The 17,012-nt window shown below is 39.8% G+C and overlaps 1 protein-coding gene across 2 annotated transcripts in view; it reads left to right on the top strand.

Annotated features, from left to right (window-relative positions):
• LOC139444174 (nuclear migration protein unc-83-like) overlaps positions 1-16,433 on the top strand; it is a 124,603-nt gene extending 108,170 nt beyond the window's left edge. For both annotated transcript variants that reach the window (XM_071225071.1, XM_071225072.1), the window contains 10 exons: positions 3,176-4,802; positions 5,975-6,075; positions 6,761-6,928; positions 7,667-7,828; positions 8,434-8,539; positions 8,947-9,134; positions 9,705-9,859; positions 10,921-11,098; positions 11,667-11,953; positions 12,749-16,433. In XM_071225071.1, the coding sequence (XP_071081172.1) occupies positions 3,176-4,802; positions 5,975-6,075; positions 6,761-6,928; positions 7,667-7,828; positions 8,434-8,539; positions 8,947-9,134; positions 9,705-9,859; positions 10,921-11,098; positions 11,667-11,953; positions 12,749-12,956 (3,180 nt within the window). In that variant the 3' untranslated portion in view covers positions 12,957-16,433. The remainder of the gene's footprint in view (positions 1-3,175; positions 4,803-5,974; positions 6,076-6,760; positions 6,929-7,666; positions 7,829-8,433; positions 8,540-8,946; positions 9,135-9,704; positions 9,860-10,920; positions 11,099-11,666; positions 11,954-12,748) is intronic.
• Positions 16,434-17,012: the final 579 nt, after the last annotated feature.

Below are 17,012 nucleotides of genomic sequence, written 5' to 3'. Positions count from 1 at the left end.
GGGCAACAACATTTACTGGAGATGATGTTTTTGTGTAACATAACAGTTGGTTTTGTTTCTGGAACTATTTTAAGCACGTAGTTGTGTTTATCCTGTGTAAGATGACTCTCATGCCATGATCTGTGCTATGAAGGAATAATCAATGATGATCCATGTTTCTCTGCCCTATCTGTGTATCGAGGATTCCTGGGTATTTCGGTGTCCTCCGCATCTTGTGTACGCCATCCTCCAGCAGGTTGTTACAGCTAGGCACACGACAAACATGACTGACACTCGTCAAACAGCAAGCATACTTCGTGAGAAACTTATCGATTAACTGCATGGAGACATTTCTATTAAACAAGATGTTTTTGACATATTCTGAATAGAAAAAGCCTCAAAACCTTTGACAATTAAATTAGGCAAAATCAGTTAGGTGATAATTTGATTTGTCGCCATGTATTCATGATTGAAATAATAATACAGGTATGAAGTATCAAGTATGAATACTGTAGACTCGGGTAGGTTTGAACTAATGGGAAACTTTGAATCAGTTTAATATATACAATATTTGCAGTTGAGATAGACAGAGTATTTTTATGAGAAATGTATTTGTTCTATTCCGAGTTCACAAAAGTTATTTTTTTCTATTATGATATATCAACACAATGATAGCTCTGTATGATCTAGATAAAATGGATTTTTTTTTCTCTAAACAAAACTTCACTCAAACTGTTTCCAGTGTATAAAACTAAAGGGCGAGGATCTAAGCATTCTTAGATTCCTGAACAGCGTCATGTAAAAAGTTAAAGTGTAAACACAGTGAACAAAAAGCTGGCCTTGGTTACACTGTTACATGTACTACAATCAGGAACACTGATCACCAATACAATACAATAAACCAACATAGAAGTCAGGCTCTCACTCTACCATAATCAAGTTGGTGCACTGGGTCATGTGATTTGTGTTATGTGATCTCATTTTGTCATGTTGTCCAACTGCAGGGTCATGATTCTAAACAATTGACCGGCGATGAATTACATGCTGTCCCTGTAAACATTGTTTGGAGATTGCAAAACTGAAATTCAAAACTTTTGTAAATAACATGTATTAAATACAGGGCTCGATTTAAGGAACTTTAACTTTAAACTAGCACCAGGTGCATGTTGACGTAAAAGATCTCTTGCACCAGACAAAACCAGGTTGCACCCTGGTCCCATAAATTGATCGAAGTTGAAACAGAAGCATAAACTAGTCTAAATAAGTAAAATCTCAGATCTCTGATGACTGTCATGAGTCATGGGTTACACGTAAAACAGGGATTAGTGATGTAGTATGGTAAATAAAGCTTAGAGGTATTGAGTGTGTTCAAAGATCGATGTTGCGAGGACATGTAAGAGTTAGTCAGACAACAATTTGAAATTTTTGACATGCTCTTAGTGCATGTAGACTTAAGTATTTTTCAATAATAGGTTGCACTGGTGCATGTTTTATATAGCTAAATCGAGCCCTGAAATAACATACCATCTTGGTATTAGTAAACATTTCCACACTATCATGTGCTTTCTCTGTACATTTACACTGTCGTCAGTTACCTTGTTCAATAATTTAGTATGTTTACAGTAGATGGACCCAAGTAGTTTATCTTCAATTTGAATATTGATTTTAAGTTTGTGATACCATTGAAGGTGAATAACACTGTGTTAAGATGCGGAACCTTGTAAGATGACACATGACTGATTTTCATTGTCTGGTGATCAATCGCTGATGTTCTGTGATAGCTGGAGCAACCGAGACTCACCGGAACCACTCAGCTGTTTTATGACACCTTCTCGTTAATATTTGATATACACATTAAAATAGATGGTGGAACGATGCTATTTATATTCAAAGGCTTTTTGTCAATATGGTTGTCTTTGAGATGTAAAATACACCACATTTGATAAGTTTATTGTTGATCCTTTGATGCATTTCCAAATCATAAGCTGCAAACATATGTTGGGATGACAGCTATTTGCATCAAAAGCCCCATGGTTGTGGATCGAGATGGTAATTTACCGTATTTTATCTATTTTGTGTTGCTCCAATGGGCTGCCTGTGGCCATTTCCAAAGCCTAAACTGCTATTTGCATCCCAAAATGTAAATGCTTGTAGATCCAGATGGTAAAATATGGGCTATTTTGGGTCTCTCTTATTGGCTGCCCATGGCCATTTCCAAACCTTTAAAGCGTTCGCTCATCATGCCGAAGACCCAGGTTCCATTCCCGACATGGGTACAATGTGTGAAGCCCATTTCTGGTGTCCCCCGTCGTGATATTGCTGGAATATTGCTAAAAGCGGCATAAAAACATGCTCACTCACTCACTCACTCACTCACTCACTCACTCACTCACTCCAAAGCATATGCAGCAATTTGGGCATCGTATTGCTACACGTTGCATACCTGGAGAGATACAATAGACTTAGTGGAGCATCGGCAAGTGGAAGATGGGATGTCGGTATCTTATCTACATATATCATAGTTAGAGGCTGTGGGTGACATTCATTTTGACTACCCTATGTTATATTTTTTCATTTTAACAACTTTGCAACGGCAAAATTCATCACCTTGGTTTGGAAATGTGTGTAATACGGTAGGTCTATTAAGTGTGTGGGAGATGTGTTATCTATTAAGTTCAGTTCCAGATTGTCAATCAATTATGTGAAGTGGATATAGAACATCATCGATCACAAGGGTTATGAAATGAGAGTATAGTCATGACGATTGTTTACTGGCACTGGGCTGATAAGATCATCTCTACCCAGTGTAGGTATTTGTCAATTACTCACATTGTGTCAGCAGATTCACGTCAGAGATTAGTGATGGTAGGACAACTGATGGAAAAACAAATGGGAAAAAAGCTCCTTTTTATGTTATCGTGTTTCCGCTTCATTACATACATCCTCATCAAAGAAAGCACTGTCATACTTGCTCGAGAAGCTTTTAGTGTTTGAGCTTCAGTATTCAAGCTGCGTTAATGTCTTGCTGTTCGTAATTTGTTCTTTTTCTGAATGTTTCAAAGTTCAACAGACTTATGAACTGTTTTTTGTTTTTTATGTGAGTCATAATTTAAGTTTGACCGTTTTTTTCAAGATGTTCTGATTTTTTAACGAAAGACTACGAACTTGGAAGTAATGATATTGTGTTTGTTTTCAGGGTATCAATGGCCGAGGGTTCCAATTCAGTGGTCACTTCAACCTCTCAGCCCTTGAGGAGTCCCAAGGCAGTGAGAATGGCAGCACACAGGATGTGAGCAGCATTCTGGGTGATAGTGAGGACGACAGTCTTCCTTACCTGGGTGGACGCCCGGAGAAGTTGACTGACACCCCACACCGGCTGGACATCACCGACCGCAGTCTGTCTTGCAAACTATCCTTCCTGGACAAGAGTAGCGGAGACAGCGCCAACATCAGTGAGGCGGAGTCCAAGATGGAGGACTCCCTGGCCTCTCCTGACAGCTTGGAGTTGCCACAGAGCAGCGATGGTGAGCTGGATCCAGCCATTCGCTTCATCTGCAAACAGGAAAACAAGGATATTGGATACAGTAGTGAGAGTCACTCAAACGATGAGATCGAGTTGATGCGGCTGCAGAGTCTCATGGAGGATAAGTTCCCTGGAAAATGTGAGGTTGCCAGTGATTCCCCCTTCCTGAGTGATGTGACCACCAGAGGGCGCCCAAAGAAGGAGTATTACCGTATGGTGTCTGTGGATGTTGACACTACGGATAAGACTGATAATGATGACGGGACGGACACTGGTAACCTTGATGTGAGTGACAGAGCTGGTGGGAGTGATGACTTGTTTGTTGTTGAAATGACCAAGCAGATCTTGGTTGAAACTACTGAGAAGTATACAAGATCGTCCGAAAAATTTGAGATTGATCGTCATAATTGTAATGCTTTGCTGCAGCCGAGTCAGTCAACAAGTGAACAGTCTGAGTTTGAGAACAATGGTGAGTCCAAGGACAAGATTCAGTATCTGATTGACAAGGCAGAGGATTTGGTCCGATCTCCTCCAAAAGTGTTTCATACTTCGACACCCAAGGTACATGAGCGGAAAACACCCGAGAAACAGGTCCGATCTGTTGGTTGTAATACAGTGATCATCAGCTCATGTGACGCAAGTGCCGAAGATACAGACAATGAAAGTTCTACGGAAGAGTTCTCTACAGCAACAGATGAAGCTAGTGAGAAACAGTTTGACAGTGTGATCTGTCTGGATTATACTTCAGACTCTAAAAACACCAGCCATGAAAACGTGGCTCTGTCCCCTATCCACTCCTCCCCATTGTTTGAAAATGTCCGACTACGCCAGCAGCAGTCTGGTCCACGCAGACTCAAAGACCGTCCATGGAGTGTTGTGGAAATGCAGGAGTTCTCTCGGAACCTGGAGTCGCAGCCATTTTCCACTTCTGAGAGCGCCATTGATCGTATGATTCTCAGTAAAACTGACAGCCCTAGATCCCCTCCCCCTTCTTTCCTCTCCCACAGGCAAGCCGCAACATTCCCGCGTGAGACGAAAACCAGTCGTGAGATGCGACGATCATTCTCTACCTCAGACCAAAGTTCCCCTCGAGGTGCTAAGCGGAAACTACGCTATTCCTCCCAGAATGACACCCTCCTATCTTCCAGAGCAGCTAATATGAACAACTTGGTGCCTTCCACAGACTCTGAAGATGACATCACAAAGCATATTAGTGAAACTGATGACATGGTGGACCAATTTGAACTGGCCCGTGTCCGATCTAGTGGCAGCAGTGCAGATTCAGATTCAGACACATCAGGTAAGATTGGTTTGTTTGTTTGTTGTTTAACCCCACACTCAGCAATATTCCAGTTATATGACAGCGGTCGGTAAGTAATCGAGTCTGGACCAGACAATCAAGTGATTGACATCATGAGTATCGATCCACGCATTTGGGATACAATGACATGCATCAACCAAGTCAGCGGGCCTGACCACCTGATCCCATTAGTTGCCTCTTACGACAAGCATGGGTTGCTGAAAACCAATTCTTACCCTGAATCTTCACTGTGCAGAGTTGCGTCCCATTGGGCACGCCAGAAACCTATGATTGTGAGTCCGAATCCTGGTTCCCCCCGATTATGTTTCTAGGTTTGTCAGCACCATACCCCTGCTCGTGGGTTTCACCGAAGTGGTAAAAGTCTGACATCTGCATCACTTCGGGCTTTCCTCCCACATTAAGCTGACGCGCCATGATACAACTGGAATACTGTTAAAAGCGGTGTTAAACCCCACTCACTCACTCACTCACTCACTCACTCACTCACTCACTCACTCACTCACTCACTCACTCACTCACTCACTCACTCTTTGAGAATTGATCCTGAAAAAGCATGCTCTTTCAGTCCAAAATCCTCCTGTAGCACTTCCAGGCAGAATATGTACCCAGTATTCCATGATTCTTGTAAGAGGCAAATGATGAGAATCAAGTGGTTACAATGTATGACCTGGCTGATGTGGATCAAAGCTCATTCTATCAACTACTGGATGGTCTGGCTGAGACTATGATTTGTAGACCATTATTTAGCTGGAATGTTGGTGAAAGTGGAGTAAAGACAGTGGTATCATGCTAACATTACAGTGCATCGTCAACTTCAGACAGGTGGATCAATTGAGAACATATGACATTTTAAGTTTCTTCAGATGGAAATGAAGAGAATCAACTAGACTAACATTTAGTCTATGAAATCTTATATTACACAATATCTTTCTTGACTCTAAAAATATTTGGTTTTTTTCCTATGCTGATTTCATAGTGGAATAGAGCTAGCTTGAGCTGGCTTGACTTGCTTTTGTATGCATTTCTAGATTGTTTTTTGTTTCTATAATATAAATATATTCCACAATCATGGTGCAGGACTAAGAATCAACCAGTAATATGTGTTAAATGTCCTGTTGTTTGGACACTAATGTTGTGTTCTGTTATCCCAGATGCCTATTTGACGCCCCTGGTTGAGCCCCTGACGTCGGACAACGAGGATGTCCTGAACAGCACTGGTTCCTTCTCAGAGAATGCCTGGGACAATTATCAGGTAGGTGGAGTCTGATCCGTAGAAGAGAAGCTTTATGTTGAGTGTTCTGCTCATGCCTGTTCTATAGGGTCTAATTGGAGTGAATTTCATACAGCACTTAGGTGAAAAAGAAATATTGCTTGAGATATTGTTTAGGTTCATTTCTTCACATTAACTGTTGTGCAGGAACAGAAGTCTGTCAAATACAAAAAATATATTATGACCTTGAGTTGAAATGGCTTCATAGAAATGTCAAGAAGAATAAATTTTGTTTGCCTAAATGTTTGGTTGAGAGTCAAGTGATGAAGAAATGTAAAAAAAACTTTTTTAAAGAACAGGTTAGAAGAAGTTACATTTAGGAGTTTTTAGATGCTTACTTAAATATTTCAATGCTTTGTATCACAAGCAAGCTCTGCCTTATTCTACAAAGTATCTGGTCTCTTACGTGTTCAAGGGGAGATAACTAAGATTACTCACAACAACAACAAAAATCATCACCATGTTTGGATTCAGTAATGCTTTTGTTGTCCAACACTGCCACTAACCATTATCTAAATACATGGATGTCTAGAGGAAAACATCCCTCGTTGTGGACTCCATGTTATAAAGTTACTGTGTGCTGAAAGGGTTAACATTCTTGTCTGCCTGCAAGTATTAGACATGGTGTTGACAAGAAAAACATTCAGTCATTGCCCGACTTTTCCAGTCCCCACTGTACCCGGCGGTGTCTGATGACCCCACGGAGGAGAAACTGCACTGGGAGCCCAGCGACGAGATGGAGTTTGATGACGACTTCCTGTTGCCAAACAATAAATCTAGTGCCATTGCTGCTGCTGTTGCTGCTGACAAGAAAAAAGCTAAAAATAAAATCACGGTGAGAATCTTGCAACAATATACAAATATGAATGTGCTGCCAAATGTTTTCAATACAAAACCAGATTGGGTTGATGTCAGGGTTTTACCTTGACCTTCAAAACTAGAGGACACCTAATTACTAATTAAAGGGTCCTTACTGGAAATATGAGGGTCCTGTAAATTAATGAAATGGTGTTGTTTAATCTACTATAAGATCTAATAATGTCATTAGTTACAAGAAGTTTATATTTCTTGTCAAGAATTTGGTACAATGAACATTATTGTGCATCCCTCGGGATGCAAGTATATTTTTTTCTGCATCCATTCTATACATTTGTGCATACTGGATGCACATTTCTGCATCGCTTAAAACCCTGGTTGGTGTTCGCCAAAAATACCAATTACCAAAGATCATTATGTGAGGAAAGTGCGTGAGTCAGTTTGGTTTAGTGCCAGTGGAACAGTATTTCAGTTATGTCATGACACGTTAGCTTTAAGTGGGAGAGCCCAGTATCTAAGACATTGTCCACTTCAGGGGAACCGACTAGAAAGAGTGTGTGCAGAAATACAAAAGATCAGAGTAAATCTGGGATTCAAACATTTTTTTTCAAGCAATCTGAGATTGTAGCATTTTATGCCATTGGTCACTATAGGAATGTTAATATACCAATTATCCTGTCACCTATAAAGGTATGCATAAGGATTACAATAAATTCAATAACGATTCCTATTTGATAATGATGCATTTTGTGTGCAGATCCCTGCCCCTGCCCAGTATGATGACAGTGACTCGGACATCGAAGACTTCCACTACGTGTTGGACCAGTCAGCTGACCAGATGAGACTGGCTGACCAATCACTGAAGAAGAAGAGGAAAGACCCGATGGGAACAGGCATCTACCTCAAACCTGCTAAATATGTAAGTCAAGTCGTATTATGTATCACAAGGTGTCGTAATATTGTTCAATTTGAGACCCATGCAGTCGTTTGTCTAGAATGTAATAACTTTGAATATGTTGTCAAATGAAGTTCAAGAGTGTTCCTACGACTGGTAATCAGTGTATTTTACCCCTAGTTGGAAGACCTTGTCTATTAATACTGTTTGCTTATGATGGTTCATATGCTGATTGGGGCGGTCGGGTAGCCTAGTGGTTAAAGCGTTCGCTCGTCACGCCGAAGACCCGGGTTCGATTCCTGACATGGATACAATGTGTGAAGCCCATGTCTGGTATCCCCCGCCGTGGTATTGCTGGAATATTTCTAAAAGAGGCATAAAACCATACTCACTCACTCACCTGCTGATTGAAATTGAGATCAAACATAAAGACCTAGTAATTGAAGAATTTATTGTAGATTTAATTGATTTAACGTAAAATATAACTGTATTTATCCTACATCTGAGTTATAACATTTATTTATCCTATGTCTCAAGTATATATATGTGTTTATCCTACTTCTGAAGTGTATGTATTGTAAGCCTATGTTATAAATCTGTCTTACATGTGGGGTTGCGTTGTGTTGCAGGCGGAGATCATGGCGACCTGTGTGACCAACATCCGGTGCCTGGAGAGCATCAGTCAACACCTGGACCCCACGGACGTCACCATGGACGACTGCCAGCGCATGCAGGGTAGGGAACTGATACAACTACAAAGAGAAAAGACATGAATTGAAATATCTTTCCTCATCATAATTGTTGGCCCTTCTTCAGTTCCTGAAAGCCAAACATTATATGTTATTTGTGATGGCACCACTTGTAGGATCACTGTGGTTATAATGCTTTGTCGTAAGAGGCGATTAACGGGTCGGGTTGTCAGGCTCACTGACTTGGTTGATGCATGTCATCATATCCCAATTACGCGGATTGATGCTCATGATGTCAGTCACTGGATTGTCTGGTCCCAACTCAATTATTTACAGACTGCCGTCATATAACTGGAATATTGCTGAGTGTGGTGTTTAACAACAAATAAATAAACAAACAAGCAAACACTCTCACTCACTCACTCACTCACTCACTCACTCACTCTGTTTCAGACATCCTGTATCAGTGGGAGAAGCTGCGAGCACTTGCGTCTGAGCGGCAGTCTCAGTCGACGCAGTTGGCTGGCATCTACTCCATCATCAATGAGATGAAGAAGAAGCATGAGGAGATTGAGAGTCTGATGCACACCGACAAGTTCAGCTCTGCTCAGGAACTGGAGGCAGCCATTAATATGCTCAAGGTGAGGGTCACTGGTCATGTTGCAGTGTTTACAGTAAGCAGACAATGATCAGGGTGTGGAATACATTAATAAGGAAGGGGTATTGCTTACCAAGCAGCTGATGTGTTTCCTCATCACATGGAAGAGTAAGGGAATCCCTGGGTACAGTTTGTTAACATGTTCTTGGTATCTTATTAATCTTCAAATTTGCTTTCATGCTCAATCACTGTCGGAAGATCCAGGGTAGAATCGGTCTTGAGCAACCCATGCTTGCTGTAAATGGCGACTATGCTTGTCGTAAGAGGAGACTAACGGGATTGGGTGGTCAGGCTCACAATCCCATTTGGGTAGATTGATGCTCATGATGTCAATCATTGGATTGTCTGGTCCAGACTCGATTATTTACAGACCGACGTCATATAGCTGGAATATTGCTGTGCTGCGTTAAACAACAAACAAAACATTCACTGTCGGATTGAAAAACTGCACTTAATCGTAATTGATATGAAACGGAGATACTTCAACACATTCTGACATACTCGGTGCCTGATGTCCTCCATGTAAACTCCATGTATTGTGATGGTCCTCTAGGAGCAGCAGCGAAGTCTCCAGGCACAGAAGGCTGAGGTGGGCGATCTGGAGAAGGCAATGGATGCATTCAATGAGCAGTATCCTGCCATCCCCATCAACAAGTTCTACACCGAGTTGGCTGACATCCAGGAGACGAACATTGAGCTGCAGCACAGGTAGGTCTTCAGTAGAACTGGCTGGCATGGGTGGCACTGTGGATCACTGTGAGTTTCAATGGATCTGGTGGTCATGGGTTCAAATCCTAAAATCACCCTGATTATCATCCTTGATGCTCATTGGTTTCTCAAAAATAATATGGAAATCTTTGTAGAACCATTTTGTTATTATATATGTGCTTTAAAACAATGGTGATATAGTCCTAAAAGTTTTTGTAACAAAGTAGCTAGCTCATACAAAGAGTAATGAGTGCCAAATATGGTTCTACAGTAAGGAGTTATCTCGTATCCCTCAGCAATCTCATTAAAATCAGACCTTAGTTCTCGCTACAGCAAAACAAAGATCTGAAGACATCCCATTAGGGGTCACATCAGAACAACCTTTCATCCGACCAATCAGAACGTCGCTTACCAGTTCATGAAAGTGACAGTCGGAATGTGATTTCTAATCATACAACCTCGAAAACTTTAACACAGGGTATTCCGAACGATATTTACGGGTTTAATGACTGAATCTATACAATCTAGACCATCTATTAGCCATTCCAGAATGTTCTTTTGTTTAGGTTTCAAATTTGTAATCGAGAATTTGTCAAAATATGTTTCGAAGCGGAGTCTGACATGACCCGTAATGGGATGTCCTCAGATTTTTGTTTAGTGGTAGCGAGAACTTAGATCTGATTTTAATTGAGATTGACCCCCTCAGTGATGTGGTTAACAGCAGGTCCCCAGTATCCTGTTGCTTGTCACAAGAGGCAATGATATTGGGTCAGCGGTCAGACTCATGTCGTGTCCCCTCGCTATTTTTCACTTCAATATAGCGCCAACACGGTTAGCATGGCTCCCAAAATGTACTTACATTTTTAATAAACGCAAGTTTTACAATGACACAATGTCTCAAAAAACATTATCAGTTGATGACTGTGAGCACGTTTGTAACACCAGAAATACCAGTCAACAAATCTGGTTGGGTGTTATCATTGTACCTTGATAGTTTTTCTGGCCTAGATTGTTATCTGTTAAATCAGTTGTTAAATTAAAAGTGTCCTAATCTCTTGCAGCCTGCAGCAACATGTGATGAAGCAGGAGCACACACTGGCGATATGGTTCGAGTACCTGGAGAGCTGCAGAGAGATGGACCAGCTGCTGGCCCAGGATCGCGACCGTCTGCAGAAGCTGCTGCGTCAGCGGGATAACGGCATCGTCGTGTTGAGGAAGGACCTGGTGAACGAGGTGGAGGTAAGACATGCTTACGCTCTGCTTGTCATTTAGTAAAGAAACTTCACAAATTTAGTGGTGTTCTTCTCTGATGTAGGGTTTGAGATAAGTATTGATAACATTCAGAAGCAGCTCTGTGTGGGACACAACTCCCTTTGCAAACTTAACAATAACATGTAAAAAATGTGAAATTTGAATTGAAGGCAAAGTATTGATAACAAATTAAAAAATAACATTCTCCATTTCATTACTATAGTGATTCTGAGGCAGTCACCAACTGTCTAACCATATCTCGAAGTAAAAACTGAGATGGAGATGGTATGGTCAAAATGGCCGAAGAGTATTGATCGGTCGTACTCAGTTATCCAAAAGGAGTCTTGTGGTTAAGGCTTGCCCTCATCACGACAAAGGCCTGGTTTAGATTTCCCACATAGATAGAGTGTGTGAAGCCAGTTTGTTGTGTCCCCTGCCATAATATTACTGAAATTGTTGTAAAACAATATTCATTCACTTAGTTACCCGCAATTCTTGTGTAATTTACATGGTCAAAACTATGTCAGATCTAACCCTTTTTGTGCCTATGTTGCAGACGCTCCAGTCTAGCTTGTCCGTGTACGAGTCTAAACTGTGCCACCTTCAGAGTCTCCGCAAGGAGCTCCATGGATCATCTGATGAGGACACACAGACAGAGTTCCTGGCCTCCCTGGCCGACATCCGCAACCAACTGCTGGTGTATGAACAGAACTGCCGCCAGATTCAGCGCAACATCCACGACGAGGAGGATGAGGAGATGGCCATTGAGGCGTCGCAGCTCGGACAGCTCGCAGTATCTGCTGCAGCCCTGCACGAGCATATCGCACGCAGTCGACGGGAATCGTAAGTCTAAATGCATTACTTGCCATTACTAGTGACATCAAGCTATGTCTTCTTAATAAACACAGAAACTAATACTTGTTTACATTCGATGTGACATATAGTATCTGCTTATAATTCAGATAGTGCCTTGTGTAACAGTCGAGGTGGGTAGAATTAAGTTTATGCACATATTTCTGATCATGTCACTCCGCTTCAAAGAAGTATGGTCAGAATAGGTCTCCAGTGTCTATGCTTATCAAACAAATTCAACTAAAACTTGAGTCAGATGGTCACAGCTCTGTATGAATAGTACCTGGATAAGGAAAAGAATTTATGGATGTAAACTTCTTTATTATGAGGAACACTACGTTTTGGAGTATATACTTACTCTTTCATCAGGTGATTACATTTACTTGATGAAGGAGTAAGTATATACTCCATAACCTTGTGTTCCTCATAATAAAGGAGTGGACATTCATAAATTCTCTTCCTTATGTGTATTACTTCTTAATGCCTTTTGGGGCGGTCCGGTAGCCTAGTGGTTAAAGCGTTCGCTCGTCACGCCGAAGACCCAGGTTCGATTTCTGACATAGGTACAATGTGTGAAGCCCATTTCTGGTGTCCCCTGCCGTGATATTGCTGGAATATTGCTAAAAGCGGTGTTAAACCATACTCACTCACTCACTTAATGCCTTTCAAATACTTAGTACCTGGATAGTTGACGTTTAATTAAGATAAGTTCAACTTCCAGCTGTGGCCTGTCTGAGTGTTTCAGTAGTGACTTCTTGAGGCTAAACTGTCATGTGTTTGTTACAGTGAGAGCGATGAAGTGGAGACAACTGAGGAAGACAAAGACACACGTGCCAGCGGCTGGCTGGCGTCATGCCCAGTACAGGTTGCCGCGGTGATGCTGCTGGCAGGGATCGTGTACTTGTTTGATCCCAGCATCCTTCAGGACATGGCTAACTTCTCTATCAGGATCTCACCAGAGCTGAAATATGTTAACGGTCCTCCCCCAGTCTGAGTGAATCAGTAAGCCAATGAGAGATCAGAATGCTAGATCCGATCTAGCTGCCGCTCAGGTCCCTGTCGGACCTGTGTACAGTTACAACGCCCTCTAGTAGCAGATTAAGACACAGTCTATATCTGCGGCGTGTCACGCAGCGGCCTGGGTGTACATACAACCTTATCAGGCAGATAAGTAGAGCAGATAGGGCCAGGCCCCACACAAATGCACACCAATATTCTCCAAAATACTTCGGAGGCAAATCATACTCTAGATACATATCCAAGTAACAAAATTATTTTAAAATTATTAAACACATTATCCATGACAAAAAGAATTTGGTATTAAACTAATATTGATAATTATATCTTTATAGTGCATATTGTTGGGGCCTGGATGGGTAGACGCGTACAAAGATGTACATACAAATCATACAGCCAGGGGCTGATAACACTGAATTGTACATACAGTTATCCATGGCATGATCACAGCAGTCACCACCACCAGCAATTGAATGTTCAGAAGTGTAGATATTATGCTGGTGCAGTGTTTGGTCACGGCGGTCTGACATTGGCTGCTTTGAAAGTTTTTCCTAAGTGGATTCTGTTCATATTGCTGTACATTCAGTCCAGTCGGAAGTAATTTGCTATAGGTCTCCGATCTGTAGCTCATGAAACTAGGCTCAGAACCAAAATCCACTCACTTACAGTGGTCCAGTACCTGATGGTACTTCCTGGGTATCATACTGGTACCTCCTTAACTTGCAATAATAGCTGGTTGAACAGCAATAGTCTACATACAAAAAGTTTAATATATGTATACAATCTAACTATTTATACATAGATATGGTATATCATTCAAATACTTGTAAATAAGTAGATTTTACCTTTTCAAGATAGGTATAAACCTATTATTGGGTATGAAACCACACATAGTTGAATAGATGATATGATATGTAATATATTGTATATTATACTAGGAATAAAAGTATGGTTAAAGAAGTGATCATTTGGAACAGTATATAAAAATAAATCCTGTCAAAGTACAGTGATAAATAATGTCTTGATAAATATTTTCACTTTATCATGAACAGTTTGCCTCGTAAAGCATAACATAAAATCCTTTAGATAAATTATGACTGTTTAAAGAAACTTATTGCTAAATGATATCTTGATATATTCATGAACAATTCCTCGTGCAGCATGGTCATGTCCTCAGGATAATGTGCTGTATTGCATCCCATGTTGTTACAAAAGGAATAAATATGCATGAAGCCAAAAGGGCAGTTTATAGTGCTATTATTTCCATGCTTTCATCCTTCGTGTACCGGTCTAGTCAGTATCTGTAATCAAAGTTTGGACTTGAAATGTATTTGTGAATAGGCAGCAAACTTTTATGTGTTTCTGAAATTTTATCAAAATTTTGATTTTGATTTTGATAATTAGATTTGACTTTGTGACTTTTATATAAAGATAACAAACTGTTATTGCCATGAAATGGTTGTATGAATCATTGCTGAAATTTTAAACACCGGTGTGTTTTGTATTCTTTTCTATAAAACACTTCGGTGAACGTCATTTTTTCATCTCTGTTAACTATCAGCATGTATATAACAACTATCATGATCAGGCAGTCTTGGTGTTATCACAGTAGTTATTATTGATAATGTCTTATCACTGTTATCATAGTGGAGAATGTTTGGTATCAACAAGAATATTAATGTTGATATCATTCTTAAGAATAATGACAGTCAATGTTGTTAGATGAGTTACATATTGATATCAATTTTAAGAACACAATTGATATTAATGGAGCAATATAATGGGAAGAATCAATGATAATATCAAGGAAATTAGACGTTTATATCAGAGATAACAAGCCTCATATGAAATGTCACTTTGGATTTTCATATTGGTATTGTTTTCAGGAAATAATAACATAACCGGAATATGTGGAGATGTGAATAAAATACATCTATTCGGTTTATTGCTATGACTAAATAGGCAATGTTTCTACAGACAGTAATCCTGTCTTTGACGACGTTGTAGAGAAAAGATCTATCTATGCGAAGTGTTACCATCGCCAGTTTACAGTGGCTGTCAATCAGGAAGTGTACAAGATTCCAGGTGCTTGTTTGAGGTACACTGACAGCGAAATGTACACATGTATATAGGGTGTTTTGTTGTAACCAACACCTGTCTTATACCTTATAATTCTTGGCAGCAGGGAAATAGATTTTTATTCAAGGAAACGTAAACCACACATCATAGTACATTCACTAACACGATGCTTTTGGCATCAAGAAATTACCACGACTAGGTTGAGTTATAGGCCAGTCCAAAGTCGGCTCAGACAGTAATTTATATCTTGACGTTTATCAATTTCCACAGCTACTCTGGGAGTGACATAGTTTATGTGATAAGACTTGTGGTGATTTGTCCATCACATTTTAGTGTAATGGTTCTCAGTAATTCTCTCAGCTCTGGTGAAGTAATGATGGGAAGAATGCAGTGTTGTGACTATTAGCTGTTGTTGACACTGTGTGTGTGTGTGTGTTGCATTGTTAATTGCTTTGTTTGTTGTCTTGCATTGTGATGCTAACAAATAGTCATTTAAATCCTTATTATTTATAGATATTTGACATTTTAGCATTTTTTGTTAAAGCTTTGAAAATTGAAGCAGCATAAATGGTTTTGCTTCTAAATTTCATATTTCCAGTGTTGATATGATTTTGTTAAACAGACTAGACTCAGTTTATTTGATACCGGTATTCTTGAACTTACAATAATTATTGTAAACTTTGCTTGTTAGATCAGTGAGTATTGTGGGGAAATATTTCCTACCCCAATTTCTGGATTGTCTTGTTAATGAACTTTCTCAATGAAACGCATTTGCATTTTTACATCACATTGATATATATTTTTCTTTGTAGACAACTTTTGTACCTCTTGATTAAGTGCCTGTTGAGTTACTCAATTTTTTTACCTTATTTCTTATTCCAATTGAATACTTATGATGGATGTTCATTTTGTTGTTATCACCGTTTATATTGTAGTGAAAAAAACATGGAATATTTCAGGTAGAACTTTCTAACATTTGTACGAGGGCATAAATGGAAATATCTTCCGAATTGTTTATTATTTTGTAAATATTTCCAGAGTACTAGATTAGGAATATTTTTTTATAGTGTCATTCAATATTTACAGATACTCCTTAATCTACTTTGAAAAAAATATATGCAGGTCACTACTGATGTTATGGTTTGATAATTGAGGCAGTTTTAACAGGTAAGTGATTTTATTTACTGACCAAAATATCACATTAAATGGTGCTATCCCATGCAGTTGTAGCAATACACTGCGTTGTAATACTAAACCGATTGTTTGTTCATTCCCTGTCTAGTGCAGTGAATTTGAGATGATATTCTGTCTTGAAATTTTTGAGTATTCTGACGTCTCAAACACACTTGATGGGTAATAAATTATTTAACCTCAACCACTTGTCTTGTTTATCATCATCATCATCATCATCGGAACACCGCATGGGAGTGGTCGTCAGACAGATGGAGCAAGAAATGTTGACAGCCACTTTCAAAAATAAAAAGACAATACACAAATATTTGGCAATGATTAAAAATGATGAAATGACGGGTAAAGGTGAAAATGGGAAATCAACATTTTTTCATGTGCCAGAATGACTGACCCTATTTGAGGCCTTTGTTCAAAGCACTGAAGTGTTCTATTCGATTGGAATGTTTTGTGTTTGACAGAATAGAATGTTGATATTTTATACATGATTTTGATGTTAGTTTTCAAAATGTTAGGATGAGCAGTACAAGTATGGAGATACATTGTGGCTTTGGGTCAAAGTCAAGCGAAATATTGCCCTTGCAACCATACCTTGTATGGCTCAGAGCCAGCATTGGGTTTGTTTGTTTCATGTTGTTAAACACCACACTCAGCAATATTCAGCTATATGACGGTGGTCTGTAAATAATCAAGTCTGGATCGGGCAATCCAGTGATTGACATCATGAACATCAATCCAGGCAATTGGGATACGATGACATGCATCA

This window comes from Haliotis cracherodii, unplaced genomic scaffold, assembly GCF_022045235.1.
Source record: "Haliotis cracherodii isolate W230 unplaced genomic scaffold, xgHalCrac1.p SCAF_5, whole genome shotgun sequence".
Lineage (NCBI taxonomy): Eukaryota > Metazoa > Mollusca > Gastropoda > Lepetellida > Haliotidae > Haliotis > Haliotis cracherodii.
This window is presented reverse-complemented; position numbering and strand designations above follow the sequence as displayed.